The 20,502-nt window shown below is 35.0% G+C and overlaps 7 protein-coding genes across 8 annotated transcripts; 5 read left to right on the top strand and 2 right to left on the bottom strand.

Moving 5' to 3' along the window:
- Positions 1 to 24: 24 nt before the first annotated feature.
- On the top strand, positions 25 to 5,020 carry LOC116344620 (myb-like protein P). Of its 2 annotated transcripts, none has more exons than XM_031773237.1 (8): positions 25 to 393; positions 690 to 867; positions 946 to 1,611; positions 1,678 to 3,000; positions 3,105 to 3,726; positions 3,807 to 4,307; positions 4,394 to 4,539; positions 4,624 to 5,020. In XM_031773237.1, the coding sequence occupies exons 1-8, from the start codon at positions 332 to 334 to the stop codon at positions 4,789 to 4,791; spliced, it is 3,666 nt and encodes a 1,221-aa protein (XP_031629097.1). In that variant the 5' UTR covers positions 25 to 331; the 3' UTR covers positions 4,792 to 5,020. The 2 variants fall into 2 exon arrangements, with proteins under 2 accessions (XP_031629097.1, XP_031629096.1); XM_031773236.1 differs by having other exon boundaries at positions 3,075 to 3,726.
- A 685-nt stretch (positions 5,021 to 5,705) lies between these two features.
- LOC116344629 (meckelin) lies at positions 5,706 to 10,651 on the bottom strand. Its single transcript, XM_031773252.1, has 14 exons — positions 10,180 to 10,651; positions 8,671 to 9,431; positions 8,287 to 8,574; positions 7,873 to 8,205; positions 7,530 to 7,811; positions 7,326 to 7,466; positions 7,136 to 7,267; positions 7,007 to 7,073; positions 6,722 to 6,941; positions 6,518 to 6,661; positions 6,260 to 6,446; positions 6,097 to 6,184; positions 5,875 to 6,038; positions 5,706 to 5,798 (listed from the first exon to the last, which is right to left on the bottom strand). The coding sequence occupies exons 1-14, from the start codon at positions 10,367 to 10,369 to the stop codon at positions 5,718 to 5,720; spliced, it is 3,078 nt and encodes a 1,025-aa protein (XP_031629112.1). The 5' UTR covers positions 10,370 to 10,651; the 3' UTR covers positions 5,706 to 5,717.
- Positions 10,652 to 11,409: 758 nt separating this feature from the next.
- Positions 11,410 to 12,516, top strand: LOC116344654. The gene is made up of 3 exons (XM_031773294.1): positions 11,410 to 11,940; positions 12,024 to 12,172; positions 12,252 to 12,516. The coding sequence occupies exons 1-3, from the start codon at positions 11,559 to 11,561 to the stop codon at positions 12,420 to 12,422; spliced, it is 702 nt and encodes a 233-aa protein (XP_031629154.1). The 5' UTR covers positions 11,410 to 11,558; the 3' UTR covers positions 12,423 to 12,516.
- A 536-nt stretch (positions 12,517 to 13,052) lies between these two features.
- LOC116344630 (DDB1- and CUL4-associated factor 12) lies at positions 13,053 to 14,837 on the top strand. Its single transcript, XM_031773253.1, has one exon. It carries the CDS (start codon positions 13,376 to 13,378, stop codon positions 14,744 to 14,746), a length of 1,371 nt encoding a protein of 456 aa, XP_031629113.1. The 5' UTR covers positions 13,053 to 13,375; the 3' UTR covers positions 14,747 to 14,837.
- A 282-nt stretch (positions 14,838 to 15,119) lies between these two features.
- Positions 15,120 to 16,041, top strand: LOC116344633 (nuclear cap-binding protein subunit 2). Its single transcript, XM_031773256.1, has 3 exons — positions 15,120 to 15,300; positions 15,429 to 15,749; positions 15,825 to 16,041. Exons 1-3 carry the CDS (start codon positions 15,250 to 15,252, stop codon positions 15,921 to 15,923), a joined length of 471 nt encoding a protein of 156 aa, XP_031629116.1. The 5' UTR covers positions 15,120 to 15,249; the 3' UTR covers positions 15,924 to 16,041.
- Positions 16,042 to 16,046: 5 nt separating this feature from the next.
- LOC116344632 (coiled-coil domain-containing protein 134-like) lies at positions 16,047 to 17,269 on the bottom strand. Its single transcript, XM_031773255.1, has 3 exons — positions 16,790 to 17,269; positions 16,599 to 16,720; positions 16,047 to 16,517 (listed from the first exon to the last, which is right to left on the bottom strand). Exons 1-3 carry the CDS (start codon positions 16,905 to 16,907, stop codon positions 16,083 to 16,085), a joined length of 675 nt encoding a protein of 224 aa, XP_031629115.1. The 5' UTR covers positions 16,908 to 17,269; the 3' UTR covers positions 16,047 to 16,082.
- A 193-nt stretch (positions 17,270 to 17,462) lies between these two features.
- LOC116344631 (nicalin) lies at positions 17,463 to 20,342 on the top strand. The gene is made up of 8 exons (XM_031773254.1): positions 17,463 to 17,859; positions 18,039 to 18,117; positions 18,197 to 18,305; positions 18,400 to 18,777; positions 18,852 to 19,238; positions 19,321 to 19,575; positions 19,663 to 19,844; positions 19,961 to 20,342. Exons 1-8 carry the CDS (start codon positions 17,691 to 17,693, stop codon positions 20,103 to 20,105), a joined length of 1,704 nt encoding a protein of 567 aa, XP_031629114.1. The 5' UTR covers positions 17,463 to 17,690; the 3' UTR covers positions 20,106 to 20,342.
- The last annotated feature ends 160 nt before the right edge of the window (positions 20,343 to 20,502 follow it).

The following is a 20,502-nucleotide window of genomic DNA, read 5'->3' as shown; positions in this document are numbered from 1 at the left end:
CAAACAAATCCCACCAAATATCACACATAACATAAGTGAAGCCAATTGAGTAAACACGCAAAATATTATGACTGCAGTTCTATCGATTTGAATTGCAAAGTTTCTTTCTTTATCAACGTTTTTGAGAAGTGTTTGTGTATTTTGTTGAAAACAAAACAATTAACTATCGTTTATAGACTGAATGGTATGCTGTTATTCCATCGTATTTTCAGAATACTACTAGCGTGAGATTTTAGTATTCGAATGCATTGGTGAGACGCGTGCACCGCATTCAAACGTTCGATAGTGTATTTTCATCTGTATAAAAGCAAAATCACAATAAAACATCAATATGAACTGGCATGGTAATACTTTGGATACACGTCCGCTAAACCCGGTCAATCAGAATAAAATGTAAGTATTGAATAATAGCGTTCATTGTGTTTATTTTTACAATCAAACTGCTGTTATGTATACAATATATACAGTGTGATTTACCATGGATGAAAGCACTTTTTGTTTGAATAATAAAATAAATAAATTCGTTTTTGATCGAAACAAAGAAATTAAAGTGATATTCTGTGTCGAAATGAATGAATCAAGCATTGTTCATTCATTTTTGTACGGTCGTATAATGAAAATAGATGTTTTAATTTTTTGGGTAAAAAAACAAAAATGTTCATTCTTCTTCTTTTCTTCCGTTATTTCAGTAGACAGATGTTCGCTAGGGAAAATTTGGATACATATAATTTGGATGGTAACTCAGATTCGGATCATAGTGTCGATGCATGTTTGGATGACACAGGAGTGTCTGAGTTAGTTGGTTGGGCGGTAAAAAAGAATAAAGGAACCAATCTTGATCCAGAAATTCGAAAACGACCAGTAAAGGTAAGCGTGCAAAATCAATATGATATGATTTTTCCTGCAAAAACATAAAATAATAATGCAATGCATTCATTGTTTCAGGTTTCAAACAGTCCACTTTCTGATTATAATGTCGAATGGACTCGAATGAGTCATACATCTGATTCATTCACACCGTCGTCACTGTCAAACCTAAGTCTTCCGTCAAATCCTACAAATCGATCATGGACATTTAGCACACCACAACAAAATCGAAGAAGTCGAACCAGCTCAAGAACACCGGCAGCCATTGTACGCGATAGAATGAGAAAATCCGTCGATCGAATTCGTTCGCCAAGAAGAACCACGAAATTCAAAGGAGATATGATTCCGAACACTTTTCTACCGACAAATTTCAGCACACCAGTTGGAACAAATAAAAAACGAGCGTCTGTCTTTGCCACCAAAGAACGACATACTGAAAAAGCAGATAACGACCAAGAAGTCAGCTCATCGAACGGAGATGCTCACGAAAAAGATGCTAGAACACGAACAATGAACTCATCAGATAAAACGCTAACAAACGATAGCAATAAAAACAATGAACCAGTATCGACATCAATTCGAGTACCAGAAACACAACCAAACGATACTATAGTTCCGGAAACGCAACCAAATGACACTGCAATCCCAGAGACGCAACCAAACGAGACGGTAATTCCCGAAACTCAAGAAAACGAAATACCAGATTCACAAAACGATCACGAAAATAATCCAGTGCAAGCACAGGTAAAAATAACAATCGGCACATGTTTTTTTATGATTTCAATTTCAATGTGCGTATATTTTTTTAAGGTTACACAACAGAATACAGACCAGCAGGCAGCGCCTCGAAGCAATAATTTGGTGTATAGCACACAAAAACTTCAACCACATCCATCGATTCGAGATAAATCACCGATGACAACACCATCGAAATACGTGCCATCATCAACAACACCAGGCCGAAATCTAATGTCAAGAACTCCATCTCGTATTCCAGTATCGAAGATATTCAGAGGAATTGTCCACACGCCGAGATCAAATATTGGTGATGCAACGCCAGCTAGTTCAAAGAATGGCGGATGGCGTCATGACTTTATCGTAGTGCAAACGCCAACCGCAAATCAACAAACGCAACCAATATCAACACCAGCAACAGTAGTTCCACCACAAAATGTCACGATAAATGTGAATGTAAGCAATTCACATCCCCAAACATCACAACCATCGCAACAAGAACAACAACAAACAAAACAAACAACACACACGATTCGTACAAATAATCCGCTTAACGAAAATGGTCCAAACGCTGAAAATGGAAGCAACGACAGTATACTGACCAATGATAGCAATTCGAACGATGGTCACAAGATGATCAATTCCGATCGATCCAATACACCGATTTTAGACCGTGGCAATATTTCGGCAAGACGCAAACTCTTTCCGAAAGACGATCCAGAACAATCCCGACGCGATGGAACAACTTTCAACAAAATTGACAATTTAACGCGAACAATTACAGGAGATTCAATTGCATCGCCAATGCGAACACGACAACGAAACTCGAACTTGAGTGCAAAGAGTGTGTCAAGCATTATGGTGCCAAGTTCGCAGACATTTGTTAAACCAAAAACATCAATTCAAAATGCAACCTATGATGTTGCAACAGAAAATGGATTGGCCCAACCATCAAATGACATTCCAAACGTTGGAATGAATTCCACTGAAAATTCGCAAGCACTGACATCGTCAAGCCATACTGGCGGTGATACATACAGTATTAATGATGCAGCCAATTTGCCATCAGAAGCATTTCTTGAGCCCATCGCGGATGATGAAGGACATGAAAATGATGTAGCCTTAATCGATCGAAATGATGAGCAACCATCTGTGAACGAGCGCACATCGCAACTAAATCAAACCAATTCTCTTTCAAAAGAATTCAATCCGGTTGTAAAATTGAATCGGATTTCAATGAGAAATTCAACACGAAAAACAATTGGTGATTCAACTGAAAATATTTCAAATTTGCACGCAAGTAAATCGTACATTCAACCGCCACCATTTGAATTTCAAAATGATGACGATTTAATAAAGGAGGGATCACCACAAACAAGTTTGCGCAATTTTAATGAGGTAAGTTATCTTTTTAAATATTTTTTATCGATTTGATTCAATCGAGTCTAATCAATGTTACACTATTTTTATAGCGTATATCTCAAATTCGTCAATTTTTACAGCAACAGAACCAGTCACTTGGTTTGAACAGTAACAGCAGCCGAGTAGGAAGGAAGCGAATACCAAAAAAGAAAAATGAAGATTTAGAAGTTTTCGAAAAAAATATCGAAAAAATCAAACATAAGGAACCATCGAAAAAACCAACGCCACGTCAACTTCGTTCGACTATTTTTGAAGATGATGATGAGACTGTTGATGAAAATATCGAAACGACAAAAAGCAGTAAAAGTTCATCGGCGGCCAATGATTCTGTATTCAAAGTGCCATCTGCGCCTGCAGTCCGGGTATCAAAATCAAGATCAATAAATGTAACCAAAAACAACAGTGTCAATGCAAACCAATCAGTTTTGACAATATCGCATGGGCCAGAGCAACAACACGAATCACAACAAGAAGAACAAGAAATGGAACACGAACCAATTAATGTTGAACCAATGGATGAAGATGAATTCATTGAAAACAATGAACCGAGTACAACAGATCAAAGTGTACAAAAAGAACCATCGCCAAAACGAAAGCAGAAAGCTCAACCGAAAGTTCGAACAAATGCGACAAAAAAAACGAATCAAACGACGGCGAAAGCAAAAAAACAAGTAGACATTGCACCAGAAAATGAAGTCACATGTAAGTACATATTATTACACTGAATCGCTTTCATTGCATCTTTTCTAATTGTTTTACTTCTTTTTTTTTTTGATCGTTAGCAACCGAAGTTCCGACTACCATGAGAAGATCAGGCCGTGATGTAAAAGCAAATTCTTTGCAACAGTTCCGAAACGAACTTTATAGCAGTGTGGTTAGTAAACCCACAACAAAACGAAAGTCAAGAGAACCAGTTCGACATACGGCGCCTGTTGTTACATTTCAAAACGAATTCGAAAGTGAACCACCGAGAAAAAAACCTCGTGCACAATCTGAAATGGGGCATAAACGTACCAAACGACCGTCAAATAGTACACATTCAAGTAGTAAATCGACAAAATCGATGAAATTGTCAACAATCAAAGAAAGCCACGAAAAAGCAGAGAAGCATCGCAATGATATTACGCCATTCCAAGAAGAAATTCCGATGCTAATAAAGAAAAAAACGCTATCGAAAGAAGACTGGTGGAAAGGCATGCTTAATCTCAAACAAAAAGATCCAATCATACACAGTATTAAAGACACCGATGCTGAACACATAAACAACAGATTTGGTCAAATTGGTATGTCAACTCTCTTGGGCTCTTGCCCATACAATTTTCTCACATTTTCGAATTTAACACTGAACCTCCTTTTTTTCTTCCGACAGAAATATCGTCAACGGACAAAATTTCTTATATGGAAAGAGACGGTGTCGACTATGGTTTTATACCATCGGCATCACGGCAAACTGTTGGTTTTATGCGATTTAGGAGTGGAGCGTCTAAGGTTAAAGGACCAAGTCACGAGGAAGTGGTAAGTTGACACATTTGGTTAAAGATTACAATCAGCCACTATTTTTAAATGTTATTGTTTTATTATCTTCATCTATCTTTTCAGGAATTGCATGTGCTTAAAGGTGAATTCCTCATAGAATGTGACGATACCACCATGGATGCTTTTGCTGGTTGTGATATCACCGTTCCAAAGGGCGTATCGTATGGATTGAAGAACGTTAGTGATGACATTGGTATCATCCAATGCACATATGCATTATCAATGTCATGAACATTTCTATTAAGATCACATGTACAAATATTTGATTTGGTTTTTTTTTCTTGTTTGGCTTTATTTTTCTCTATACACCTCATAAATTTAAGTTAAAAATTTAAAGCCTTATAAAAATGCTCGTTCATGAAATATAAATTAAAATCTACTTAGATTTTATCGTTGAAAGTTTTTGCAGTGAATTTAAAATTCTGAAATAAAAATGAACTTAAGAATATTATATGATGAGGCTATTTGATGTTTCTATTTTCAATCTGACATTTAAGTGAGATCATCAATTGAGTGTGCGCATATGCGATCACTGACAATGAAACCAACACAGCTCCATTAAATGATTTGCACGCAAACATCATTGCTTTTTGAACATCACATACACATGCGTAGATGTAAATAACAGTGCAAAATGAAAGTACGCGAGATCGATTCTTGCGCTCAACACTTACGAATAAATGACCGTTTGTGCGCATGTATCAGTTCACAATTGAATAGAAAGGTAAGGTACACAATCGTATCGTTGCTATTTACAAATGCAATGACGTTTATTTGATGGAACGGATGAATATTATATGTATTTTATATGTGTATGGAACGATAAATATGATTGCGATTGAGTGTGTATAAAGTTACATTGTTGTGGCTTTTCATTTGGAATTTTTATAATTCACTAAACTTTGAATTTCTCACAATCGATACAAATAGCGACTGAAATGCTTTGTATGTCGGGTGGTTCGCAGCAGTCTCGTCAATAGAGTCGAACAAAGAAAAATTATTGATTACAAAATCAAAAACCCAAAAATAGATCGATTGTTAAGATGATGAGATCGCGAACTGCCTTTTTTACCATAAAAAAATCGATTTTCTTTTTCTTAAATACTTCAACCAATTTTATTTTCCATTTTAAAAATACATTTGAACACGAATTAAAATTATATTAAAAATCGTTCATCGATCAATGTTTGATCGGACAAATTTCTTTTTACAAGCAATCGCATTGTATGTTTTAATATCTGTGAAAGGTGAAAAAAAAAATGTTTTAAGCAAATAAGTTCGATTGTTTACTTTGAGAAGAATATTTATAATAACCTCTGAACAAATTCCCAGAATTAAAATTGCAAACAAGAAATTTCCACATATTATAATCATGAAGAGGAATAGCAAAATTTCGATTTGGAATAAAAGCTGCTCGTTGCCATAAAATAAAATACTATCAAATGAATGACCATTGTCCATATAAAATGTTCCGCGATCTGTATGAAATAAAATATTAAATTAGTTGCCAGCTTCAACAAAGTCAATATTTCTTACTTTCAGTGACATTGCTATCAAATTCAAAGTCAAAAATATATTCCACAATTGATTTTTCTTGTATTATATAGTCCAAATCTTTCAGTCCCTGCAAGAAAGAAATGAGTGAATTTCAAGTGAAATAAAAAAAAAATATTTGTTCCACAGCAGATTCGATCCGTACATGATCAATAAATGCACTAAGAAAGCGATTGATCGTTGTGTTTGTATGAGCAATTTGTTGGAGATTTTGTTCAAAGAACTTTCCAACCGTTTCATCGGGCTGATTCTGATTTTGTTGATAGTTTTGTGGCCCATTTTTGTCTTCCGTTGATTTCCTCAGCGTTGATTTCAATTTGTTGTAAAGAGCTCTATAATTAACAAAAAAAAAAAAAAAAACATTTTTTTTATAAAACGATTGAAATAGATCTTTCATATTTACCTCAATTGTGATGGAGCTAAAAAGCAGAAAGTTTGGTGTTCTGAATTTGGCAATAAGCCTCTATGGCCGCACATATTTTCGCTCTCGCGTCGCAGTTGTTGCAGCATTGAACACATATCAGTGTCAGCAAAGCCGTGTGGCGATCTAAAATAATGGAAAAAAAGAGCTTGAAGACTTGTGCATACACATGTATTTGATATATACCTTCCGTGGATATAGTAGCCGTATGAGTCAATGAAAAAAATGAACATTGATATGTTTGACATGGAGCAAATGTCGATAAATTGTTGAATAGAATTGAGTATGTATCGTTCATATATGAGAAAATTGAAAACGCGTTGAATTGCATAGCAAACACAGTATACAATCAAACCAATTGCAAGCATTTCCAGTGAACGTCCATTTCGAATGATCCGATCGGCGTCTTATGAAAACAAATGGACATTTAAATTTTCATTTTTCTTGGCATCAATTTTATAGAACAATTACCTGGTGTCCATGGCCAATGGAAAATCGATTTGAATGAAAACAGATGGGCCCAATCAAAGCGAAACACCTAAAATGAATATTCCAAATTACGTCTGAAACTTTGAATGAATCGTTGATAAAAATATTTACGATGATTGTGAGTAAAACCATCAAAATTTGAATGCCAATTGAACATTTGCGCTTTGTTGATAGTTTCAGCCATTCATTTGCAACAAAATACGTTCTCCATGCAGACAGTCCATCATTCTGTTGATATCGAGCCTGAAATTTGATTAATGAATTTCCACTGACTCATATTTTTCCTTGCATATCAACTTACACTCGAACAAATGGACGGTGTGTCCAAGTTATTTGTGGATTTCAATGTAATTTGATGTTCAAATACTCGTGGTCGTTCCCAATCGATGAAAAATATATCGCAATTTATTTGCAAGCCCAAATGATGGCAGAATTTAACGATCTACCAGAGAGACCAAGTTGAAAAACGGAGAACGAAATGATAAAGAGAATAAACAAAACTCACCTTCAAAATGAACGACAAAATGAAGAAGAATTTTATCATTTTCAATTCACCGAATGGAGGTAACACTTTCACAACATATTGTGTTTTGTAGATAAAATAGATGTATATGCTTAAAAATGACGCACTTAAAAACAACACCGTTCCCACCGCTGAGCAACAATGAATTATGAATTTCACCAAAAGGAATGAATCAAAGTCATTTTGTTGTTTGCGGCGTTTGAAGGACATCGTTTGAAAAATGGCCATTCCAAATGCAGCCGCCATAGCAATCGTAAATAGGATCTGAAGCAAAATGTAGAAAAATTAATAAAGTATTCGATTTTCTTTTTCTTTTGTTACTTACGTGCAAAAAAATGCCAATACCAAACTCTTTTGTAAATGTAACACGAAATTCGAAATCCATATCCAAATTATTTGCATATCGAAATTCACGCATATCAATGGATGCATATTCGACTATCAACTGAGGAACCGATATCTTATTGCCAAAATAGTAGTGGTGTTCATTCAGTTGAAAGAGTAATTCGACCTTTTTCACATATCGAATGCTTGTGTATTTTTCAAAAATATTTTCGGCTGCATACGGATGAGATCGATACGTACGATTTCGGCCAGTAAATGTGTCGATCATGAAAAATCGCTTCACAAATTGCCATTTATCACGTTCATATGGACTCTAAAAAATTAAAAAGTTTAAAATAATCAAATTTAAATACTTGCAAAGAACACCGAATTAAATTTTAACAAAATACTTTACCATATTGTATGTGAACGCATTACGAATCAGAATTGGAACAGATTTCACCAAATTTAAATTGTTTTCCGTATAATTTAAGAACAAATTTAAAAACGATTGTTTCCGTTCCCCAATTTCAATGAGAGCTCGTAGGTCAATTTGGCATGCGCTGGCCAAATTTTGTCCAAAGTGTACTTGTTGCTGATGCATGCCACACAAATTCAAATCGTCTAATTTAAGTGGTTGAATTGTTTGTAATTCTCCGTTTAGACTATGAGCCACCAGCAACAAAGAAATTCGATTCGATGCCTATTGATACAAAAAAAGTTAAAAACAATTATTCAATTAAAAAAAAATCCATCAAAAATGTAAAAGAATCCAAATCCACAAAGTTTTTGAACTAACCGGAAATTGACTAAATCCATCATATAAATCCGTGTCATATGCGTCGTCAATATCTCTCATATATCTATATCGGTAATCGATAACTTTATCCAAATCTTCCGAATTGCTGCGTCCCTTTGCATAAAATAGAAACGGAACTAATTTCGTTTGAAACGAATCGGTTCCGGTGCTGATGAGTGCTGTTTGCATTGTGTAAAATATGTTACACGGTGAAAATTTGTCCAAATTATAAACGGTTAACACACATAAATTCGCAACGTGTTCACAATAATCGATCATTTTCATCGTTTGACATAAAAATACGAGAAATTCCAAATGTTGAAAAAGATCATTGGCAATCGTTGTTGTCGCTTGATTTGTGCCAATTTTAAATTGTTTGTAATTCAAAAAATCCTTCATCAAATAATTCGGAATGCAATAATCTTTGAATCGAACATAGTTTTTGGTATCTATACAATCCAATGCCGGTGACTGTTCGCCATTTCCATACGCAGGACATGTAAAGTTGGTTGTTTGATTCTTATCGACGCTCTTTGCGGGAATTCGTTGTATTTGTATTGATTTGGATGGCGGTGATGTCGATATTACTTCGATCAAATGCCCCAAGCCGCATGACAATGATGTTCGCAACAACGGCGAGAAGAATTGAATATTGCAATCGATGGCATTCGTACAATTGAGTGCAGAACAAATTGGCTGCCTCAAATTTGTATCGTACTCAACTTTTGTGATGGACTTTTGATTGCACACACAATTCAAACCTGAAACATAGACACAAATATTTATTAAAATTGAAGCAATCAAGTGTCACGATAGCACGCCAATTGAATATCTATGACTATGTATACCGAATACGCTGCTTTCAATTTTCATATGCACGAAGATCAACATATCGTTTTACATAAGCTTAGTGTCTGTTTCGCGCGTGTTTACATATCTACTTGTTTTTTTTACTACATGGCGATGTTAATCGCATTTTTGATCCGGAACAAATCAGTGTACGGAAGCGATGGCCTTGAGACAAGTTCAAAGTCAATAAATCGTTCCAATAAAATTGGCTTTCAACATACGGCAAATGAAACGTGTCCCGATTTACACTCACACACCAATTTGGAAAATAGTTTGAGTCATATATGACTATTGACTATGTTTATGAGAGACGCAAATAATATGTTGCCTAATGCTTATTCCTAACGGAAGCAATTTTCCAACACTGGCCAACATATTCTTGATGGGGAAAACTGACTTGACTTGACATAACATGCAACCGCTTTTCGACACAACGATTAATGGAACAAACGTTCAAATAAAAGCATAAAAACCGAAGTAAAAATAACAAATTGACTTATGACATCGCCTCTACATAAAACATTTATCCTTATATTGGCACTGAAACGAGTATAAATACACCATTCGAAATGATATTTCGAAACTGTGGCTCTGCACTGGATATGTTGAAATGAATATAATAAGTTTTCTTACAATGGAAACAATGTAGTAATTTCTTACCATTTTTCGATGGCACCAGGCTCAACTGTGGATCACATTCACGGCACATGAAATAATTTACATCGTAATATTCCGATGATTTACAGTTTTCAATGTTATTATACAGAAAGATGGTATTTTCATTGGCCAAAATTGGTAAATAAATGAAAATATTCCACATACACAATGCAAAGATCGGGTGCTTCAACATTTTGAGGTTGTTGCCCCACTTATTCACAATTAATTGAAGCAATTCTCGAATTAAAACTTAACTAACCCACATTTTATCAATAATTTGTGAATGGTTTTATAGAATCTCTTGGCAAATCTAAATGTCATATATTCACAAGAATAACGAGTTGGATTACATTAGTTTTACTTTAATTGGACTCGTTAACACAGTTGTTAATTGAAACTCGATTTACATAACTAAATCATCAAATTCGTAAAGAATTGAAACCGTAAATTATTGAGTGGAATCAACCACTCTGGTCTATGTACTTTGTTGAACTGAAACTAACCAAAATGTATTATTGCTTAACATCGAATATACACATAGTGGACAATCATTGTCATAGCAACGGTAAATATAACAAACGCCATAAACACGCTAAAATGCGGAGAAAATTCGAGCACCACATTCAACATGTACTCTCCAAATCGAATCGCATTTGACCGTTCGGTAATTTTATGCCTATTTATCGTGCGAACTGCTAATAATAACGTTACTGTGCAAAAGCAACAAATGACTCAAGGGATGACGATATGAATTACGTGTATCCAATCCACAGAGCATGCTTTGAATTTTGAATATATTTTCAAAACGAAAGAATGGGATCGTAATTAATTTCTTTGGAGTGTAGTTCATTTAATGAGACCAATAAGAATTGAAGGAAACATTTTATCCTACCATCATAAGACAAATTACCATAATATTGATTGCATTTTTATTGCACAATATACCTGATACGAAACATGCGAAATAAATGAATGCATTGGCTGTTTGAAGCTACAAAGTCATTTATTTTAAAATAAACGTCAAAATTGAAAACATGTAGCTACATGTTTTATTTAATATTTTAACGAATATTTTGATTCGATGGTGTGTGAAAAAATGCTGTTGCCTCAACCAGGTAGACAATATTGAATTCGCTGCACAAAAAATTCGTTGGTGTTGCCGTTGTCGTTCGATTATGTTGCTATGATCGCATTACAAATGTTTGACATTCTCAAAACGTTATTTGTAATTTGTTTATGAGTTGGAGACGGTCTTACATTGGCAATGGGACAGTTGAGTTACGTTTTTTAGTTTCTCTTGTCATTCTGATCGAAGGCGGCTTTGCTGATGATCTAAATTCACATTTTCTTTTCCATTATTGACAGTCTATATTTTAAAGTGTATGTACGACGTACGTGTAATTAAGTTGCAAGTTAACATAGGAATACGTTCATTCAACACTAGATTTGGATCATTTTCTTGTTTTTTTTTTTGTGAGAACGACAATTCCAATCAAGAAAGAATTGTTGGATACTTCAATATGTCGGAAAGAGTTGAAGATTTTGAAGATTTTCCCGATGACACATGCGATGATGATGATGAATCTGAAGATTTTCTGGGACATAAAAATTCAGACTACGAAAGTACAGAGAATGACTTTTTGAAAAAACTTTTCGAAATGGTGGAACAAGAAAATTGGTGGAAACGTATGCTTGATTTCAGTCAAAAGGATCCAATCCATGATGAAAATGCTGATGTTGAACTCATACATGGTGATCAAATTGGTATGTTTGATTCTTTTTCTAGCTCATATAAATTTTTCACATTATTTACACATTTTCCAATTTAATTTTTTTTTGTTCCACAGAAATTTCGTCAACCGATAACATTTCTTATATAGAAAAAGACGGCGTTGACTTTGGTCTTGTACCATCTTTGGCATCACAGCCATCAGTTGGTTTCATGCGATTCAAGGGGGGAGCATCGAAGGCCAAAGAACCGAGTCGCGATGAAGTGGTAAGATGACAAATAATTTTTTTTTACAGAATAACTAGCCACTAATTTAAATAAAACCCAATTGTCTTTTTATCTTCAGGAATTGCACGTGCTTAAAGGTGAATTCCTTATAGAATGTGACGATACCACCATGGACGCTTTTGCTGGTTGTGATGTGACCGTTCCAAAGGGCGTATCGTATGGATTGAAGAACGTTAGTGATGACATTGGTATCATACAATGCACATATGCAGCATTATCAATGTCATGAGCATTTATTTGATTTGGTTTTTTTCACAAATTTAAGTTAAAAATCGTAAGCCCACTTATAATGAAATATAAATTGAAATCTATGATAATTTGATCGTTGCATTTTTTTGCTGTGAATTTAAATTTTGGAAATAAAAATGTCATTGAATATCAACAGAGTATGTTTTGAATTTGGAGTAATTTTTCAAAGAAAATAAAGAGTGCGTAGGTAATTTCTTGCTATTTCAGTTCATTGAATGCGTCCAATAAGAAAAGAAACAAACAAATGTTCATAATATTGATTGCATTTTTATTGTACAGTTGGCCTGATACGAATCGCTCAAAATAAATTAATGCAAATGCATTGGCAACTTGAAGCTACAAAGTTATTTAAGTTTTTGAAAAATAAAATAATGTTCAATATTTCAACGAATAATTGTTCAATATTTCAAAGTGCTGTTGCCTCAACGAGTTAGACAATTTGGAATTCGCTGGTGTTGTCGTGCGATTGTGTTGCTATGAAAGCAGTTCAATTATTTGACATTCTCAAAACGTCATCTGTAATTTGTTTATAAGTTGAAGAAGGTCTTTGATTGGCACTGGAAAAGTTGAACTACGAATTCATAGTTTTTTTTTTTCATTGTAATCAAAGAAAGTTTTTTTTGCTCATCAAAGTCGATTATGAATCATTTGCTATGTGTAAAAAGCTGAAATCGTATAAAAATGATGTGAAAATTGCAAGTAAACTTGCAGTTAATCGTCAAAATATTAAATGACGTAATTTCGTAATTTGCTGATGATCTAAATTCACATTTTCATTTCCATTATTGATAATCGACATTTTGTTTATAATTATCACTGTAAAGTGTATGTGTAATTAACATCGAAATTAATTCATTTAACACTGGATTCGGATAGTTTTGGTGATTTTATTTTGGTGAAAACGACGATTTCGATCAAAAAAAGATATCCAATATGTCGAAAACAGTACGCAGAAGCATTGTTGGGCGACGACCTCCTTGTTATATACTGTCACGACTTGAAGAGAGGAGTGCACGAGCTCGTCAATTACGACAAGAACGACGTCGTAAACCAGATAAACCCGATGATTTCGTAACATACGAAGATTCGGACAGCGAAGATGAAACTCCCGTACAACAAAATGAAGTACTGAACACATCCTATAATTTTGTCGATTATGTACGAAGCCGTGAACTAAATATTAAGGAACAGCGAAGTGTATGCCATACATATGCAAGTCGACACATTCTTACGCATGACATGTTCAAAGAATCGGCCATATCTCTAGGCAATATAAATAAAGTGTTTTGCTCGCAATGGCTGAGCAATCGACAAATCATATTTGGTACAAAATGCAATAAATTAATGGTGTACGATGTGAATATGAGGCGAGTTGATGCCATTCCAACGTTGCAGGGAAGCCGTCAAGCAGGCGCTGAAACACAAAATGGTATCAATGCAATCGAAATAAATCCAAGTCGTACGCTGTTAGCGACCACGGCAAGACATAGCGCGGATATAGCCGTTTATCGATTGCCCACACTCGATCCAGTTTATATTGGTGAATATTGTCATCGTGATTGGGTTATGGATATGTGTTGGTTGGACGATCAATTTCTGGTCTCAGGGTCAAAGGATGCAAAAATGGCATTGTGGCGTATCAATGAAGATAAAAGTGAAGTGAATGAAAAATGTGACGAAGAAACATGCCCAACACCCGAACGTATAACGGCATTTTCAGTCAAAGAATGTCGAGCCGCTCAAAAGATTCGTGCGCTATGCTTCAATCCAGATTATAAGGAAATTGCCGTTATTTCACTAAACGGTTACATTCATATTTTTAATGCGGAGACATTTTCACAAAAACTATCACGCAAACTACCAAATTGCCAAGATAATGTGTGCATTGCGAGCCAACCGCAAGGTTTATATGCAGTTGGTTGTCGATCATATACATTACTTTTGGATCCGAGAACATTGCAAGCGGTCAAAAAAATTGCATCAAGATACTCAGGTTGTGGCATTCGTTCGGCTAGTTTTCAAGAGAATGTGTTAACCGTTGGAACGGGCTTGGGAATGTTAATGTTTTATGATTTGAGAGCCGGAAAATATTTAGAGAGTAGCATTAATTCATCGCGTACGGTTGTGCTGAAGGCAAGCAAAGGATATGTATTTCCTGAAGAAGATATTGAAGGTTTTCAACAAGTACGATATGTTCCGGCGATTTATACGCATTGCTATGATATGAGTGGAACACGGTTATTCGCAGCTGGTGGACCCTTGCCAATGACACTTGTTGGCAATTATGCTGGGATATGGCAATAAATTTACGCAGTACGATTTCGAAATTAGTGGATAAGATGAAATAATTTTAATCGTAGCTTTTAAACAACAAGAAACAACAATAAAAACTATGTGGATCTGATTGAATAAATTCAATTTTTTTAAAATTATCTTAAAGATAACTTTGCAATGTTTTTTTATTTCGTAATTTACACTTTCTGATTGAAAATTGCATTTCAGCTACTAAATTTTCTTTCTCTATCGAACAACCTTTGTCGATCATATCATTGTGCAAAGACGATGCGAGAATGTTAAATTAGACAATATTGAATTCGCCGCATAAATTTATTGCTTCGCTGTGGTGTTGTCGTTGTTCGCCGTTTCAGCGCGTTGCTACAGAACAGACAGTATACATGGAATATGGTTTGACATTCGATGAACGTCATTCGGCGAAATTGTTTACATGTTTGCTAAGGATTGTAGCACAAAATCACAATTGCCGCTGGAATTTATTGATTTAGTCAAGATAAAAATCGGTAAAGATAATGTCGACGCCATCGGTGGAGCTCAGTTCATATCGTGACCAACATTTTAAGGTAAATTTATGCCAAGACGCTTGGAATAATTGTGCTAAAATTTACATAGTTTTAACCTCAAACAATGCAATTGATTCATTCGATATTCGATTTATTTCAATTTTTTTCATCAATAAAATGAATTGTAGGGTACACGCAACGAACAAGAGCGATTGTTACGCGGTTCGGCCACCCTTTACATTGGAAATTTGTCATTTTACACAACCGAAGAGCAAATCCATGAGCTATTCTCACGATGCGGTGAAATTCGACGTATTGTGATGGGCTTAGATAAATTCAAGAAGACACCGTGTGGTTTCTGCTTCCTCGAATATTATCTACGGAATGATGCCGAGAATGCAATGCGTTACATAAATGGTACACGTTTAGATGATCGAATTGTGCGTGTCGATTGGGATGCCGGTTTCATTGAGGGTCGTCAATATGGAAGGGGCAAATCTGGCGGACAAGTAAGTACCAAATTCCGAATATTCTTTTTTTTAATGGTCACGTATTATAAATTTCTTGTTCATTTTAACAAATAGGTTCGTGACGAATACCGTACCGATTTCGATTCTGGTCGAGGTGGCTATGGCAAGCTTGTGGCACCAAAAATCGCGCCAAACACCAATGAGGCCCGATAATCTTGGCCATTCCAAAATCGTCACACATCTCTTTCTCTCGAAAAAAAGAACCCATTAAAATATAAAAATATAAATCAATAGGCTTAAGTATTCAATAATAAAAAGTGAAATTTATTTATAAAATTGACAAAAAAAAAACAGTTTCGGTTATTTTAAATATTAGAATTCATCGCGGGATACCATGCGAGGTCCGCGTTCAAGTTTTTTCGCTTTCTTTTGCTTTTTTGTGCCGTCTTTTTGGTGAACGGAACTTCGATATGGATTTATATAGTTTTCTGTTCGCTTCTCTGGATTGATTTCCTGATCGATTAACCACAACAGCTCCTGACTCTTGTCGTCAATAATTCTGTCGTTGAATTGACGTGCGTATTTGATACACCAATTAATCAATTCCTTCCAATCCGGTCCCAATTGCTGAGACTCAAGCATGCGATACGAAATGTCTGGATTGTGAATTAAAATCTCTCCAAATAAACACGTATTTTCCAGCGTTACTGTTATGGCATCGAACAAACGAACATCTTTTGGTGGAAATTTATCAACTAATGGATCATATCGGCTGGTTTGTATTATGTGCTGTGTTTGTTGCAGGATCTGAATTCAATTACAATGCGTTATTTAGTGAATTAAAATTTCTTTGAATTCGTACGAACGGCAACCATTGAAATGTCTTACATTTAGCAATTTTTCATATGCACCTTCCAGCAATTTGTACTTTCGCTCGTAAGTGCCCTCATTCTTAATGATTTGCAGTAGATCTTTGCCCTCTTTTCGTCTCTCCTTAAATAATTTGGCGTCTGAAATATTCAACAATTAAGAAGATTATGTAGAAACCAAAGTATCGGATACGACTTTTAAAAACTTACAGGCTTTTTGATTCAATAGTTTTGGGCCTTGTTCGGCTTCATTCGAACTTGTTTCTTGCGAACCGATGACCAAAGCAATATGCAAAAAAATCACAATCAAAATATTTGTTAAATCCATTTGACAATGGAATTGGTTTGTTTCTTTTTTTCTATTCAGTCCAAATCGAATCGTTGAAAAGAATAGGACGATTCACTGAGACACGTAATGTAATCTATTTGATAAACACATTGTTTTCATCCTGGACATACACCGCAACACAATACACACTCTCACACATTTTGTCTCATTAAATTGTTTTACATTTGTGTGCGTTTATCGATGGTCTCGTGACACCGCAAACATAAATGTCAAATGGTATTTTAATTGGTTAAATATTTCCCTCAATAATGAAAATTGAAAGCAATTTATGGAAGAGCATTTGGTCAAATTCTCACATTCAATAAATGCAATGCATATTAGGAAAATTCGGTCGAACACAAAAACTGTAAATGGTTTTGTATTATGCGGTCGAATCACGCGCATGTGTTCGTACTACAGTAATTGCTACGATTAATGCGTGTATGTGTGTGTATATGTATGTGCGGTACATGATGAAGTGTCATAGAACCGATGTTTCATTATTAGAACGGTGACTGCGTGTTGGTACGTATATATTTTGGTATTTGTGCGTAGTGTCACTTTTTCTTTCAATCAATTTCTTCAATTGTCTTCAGTTTAGTATTTGCACGTTCCACTCAGTATCGAAACTCAAACGATTGCGATTTGTCGTTTTCGTGGTTGCTGCTCCACATTGATTTTTGCTAAATTCACACATCCAAACATACATAATTAAATGTACAATATTCACTAAATTAATTTTCAAATACCAGCCAACCAAAAAAAAAAAGAAAGAAGTGAACCATGTTCGAAGACGCAGATAATTTGGCCGACCTATTCCGTGGCGGATTACCAATTTACATTTTAATTACGTTGCCCATTCTCATGATTTGTTCATCGAATCCAGTGTTAGCTAGTAGCGAATTTAATGTGCAACGAATGTCCCAATACGATTTACACGGTGTTCCATTTGGTAAGTGAACAATTTGCTTATCATTTTCATAGTAATGATTAATTACTGCTGCCGTGAAATGTCTTACCGATTGAGGTTAAGCCACCACTTAAAAATTCATTTCGAAAAATAAATACAAATGACTGCTATAAATGGCGAAAAATGATTGTTCAATGTGAATTATGTTTGTTTTATTTTAGGATGTCGTGCATCTGCCATCAACTTAGAAGCCAAATCACTTTACACATGGTCAACATCTAGACACTGTGTGTTATCAAGGTAAAAAGAGTTTTATTTTGGATTTAAATTGAATTGGGCTCCGAATCGATTATGCTATTGTATCTATTTTTATCTGCAGATTTCAGGATCTAACAGCCGACCAATTTCGTGAAATTCGTGCCAAAGCCGGTGGCCTCATTCTTTTGCTACCTCAAAATTTGACTGAACTCAATGCCGAACAACGTCAGGTAATGCAATCCGAATGATAATTGGATTTATTTTAAATTATTCAAATTCAATTAGACGTCGTTTGTGTAATGGTATTCATTATTTTATTTGCAGCAAATATCGATTTTAGAACAAGCGATGTTGGCCCAAGAGATTTCAATACCAGTATTCTTTTCGAAATATGATACGGAACTCAACAATATTATCGATGACATTTCAAAGCTGAAGACCAACGAAAAAGATGATGTTGCCGAAATTAAAAATGCCGGCAAACGCGATTCAGCTTTGGGTGAAATTATAAATTCGATCTCAGCCAATGGATATCAGGTTCAAGTGAGCGGTGCTCATCATTCACCAAACAAACAATCCAAAATTCCAATCGTTCAAGGTGAACTCTATCCAATATTGCAAGCATCCAGCGATGCATCCACAAATAACAAGTTACCCACAATCATCATAACAGCTCATATCGATAATTTTGGATTGATTAATGTAAGTGCGATGGCTTTTGTAAAGACTCAAGACCAAAATTAAAAAGAGTACTAATTATATCATGCTTTTTTCAGAACCAATTGAGCAACGTTGATGCGGCTATATTCTTCAGTCTAATGGACACATTCAGCAAAGTGCATAATTCCATTGGAATGGCACCAAAGTATCGTTTCTTATTTTTACTCACCGAATCTGGTAATCTAGTCAATTTCCAAGGTACAAAAAAATGGTTGGACGCAAATGTTGACGAAAATTCGGCATTACAAAATGTTGAATTCGTATTGTGTTTGGATTCGTTGGGCAAAACTAGTTTGAATGAATTATTTGTGCATGTATCGAAACCACCCAAGGAAGGCACCAACATTAATACGTTCTATAAATTGTTGAAACAAAATGCTCAACGATATGCAAATCAATCGGTCGAAGGTGTACATAAAAAGATCAATTTAGCCGATGCACAGGTGAGAAAGGAGGCCTTTTGCAAATAGCAAAAGAATGTTTCATTTCATTTTTGTAATAATTTTTTTTCACTGCCGGATACAGCTTGCATGGGAACATGAGCGCTATAGCATGAAACGCATACCAGCATTTACCATATCAAATTTAAAATCATACAAAGATCCACAACGAACCACCATCTTTGAGGAAAGTCACAAGAAAACACTTGAAATTGCCCAATTGAATGCCAAAGTTATTGCTGAAACTCTCGCCAGCTACGTTTATCGAAATACAAGCGCGGCCAATGGAGATTCTCAAACACCAACCGAACCAAATACAGAAATTTTCACAGGAACCATTGTGAGTTTTGCACATTTTATGAAAATACGAAGGAGAATGAGCTATATTTATAGAATTTATATTTGAATCGTTCAATTTATTTTTTAGGCAATCACAAGTGAAACAGTCCAACCATGGCTTTATTCTCGCTCATCTTTGATCAATAATGATGTTAAGAATGCCTTTGAAAAATACTTGAAAAATGTAAAAATTTCATACGATAAACCAGACCAACGTGAGCCAGACTTTATGTTCTACGACGGACAAGACGGTGTACTGAACATTTACAGGTGAGAGAGCGCACACTCGATGCCTTAAAATAGTCACACAAATGAATTGTAATTAACTTTTTGTTTCTTGTTTTTTTTTCTACCGATCATAACTATGCCATTTTCACCGGATGCAGTGTAAAACCAGCTGTTTTCGATCTATTTTTAACCATTGTGATAATCTCATATTTGAGCACGGTTTACTTTGCCATACTGTACTTCGGTCATTTTTATAGTGCAATTTGTAAATTAAGCAATAACAACAAAACAAAAGTAAACTAAGCAACAAAACGGATTAAACCGTTCAACTGTATGAGCTAAGCAACAAAACCACGTCGATTCGGTGACATATGTGCCGTATCCATGAACCAACTTTTAATGATTAAGTCACGTAGTTTGCAATTGTTTTTCCTTTTGTTATTCCCTCATATGGAATTCGATCCAGATACGTTTAATAGAGCGAAAAACAATGTCAATGCATTTTCAAAATGTAGAAGAAGAAAAAAACATAGACCCAAATCGATTTATGTATTTTTTTGGTATTATTTGGTTTGAACTCTCATTTTTTTCAGCATTACAATTTCGTTTTCTTCGTTATAAGAATTCTAATTTAAAATGTCTGTACCTTGAATAAAAATTAAATCAAACAATATAAAAGCCCAATCTATTTCTTATGCTG

Source organism: Contarinia nasturtii, unplaced genomic scaffold (assembly GCF_009176525.2).
Source record: "Contarinia nasturtii isolate CC-2019 unplaced genomic scaffold, AAFC_CNas_1.1 Cnas_scaffold_1101, whole genome shotgun sequence".
Taxonomy (NCBI): Eukaryota; Metazoa; Arthropoda; class Insecta; order Diptera; family Cecidomyiidae; genus Contarinia; species Contarinia nasturtii.
Note: the sequence above shows the minus strand (reverse complement) of the source record. Positions and strands in the feature narration are given on the sequence as shown.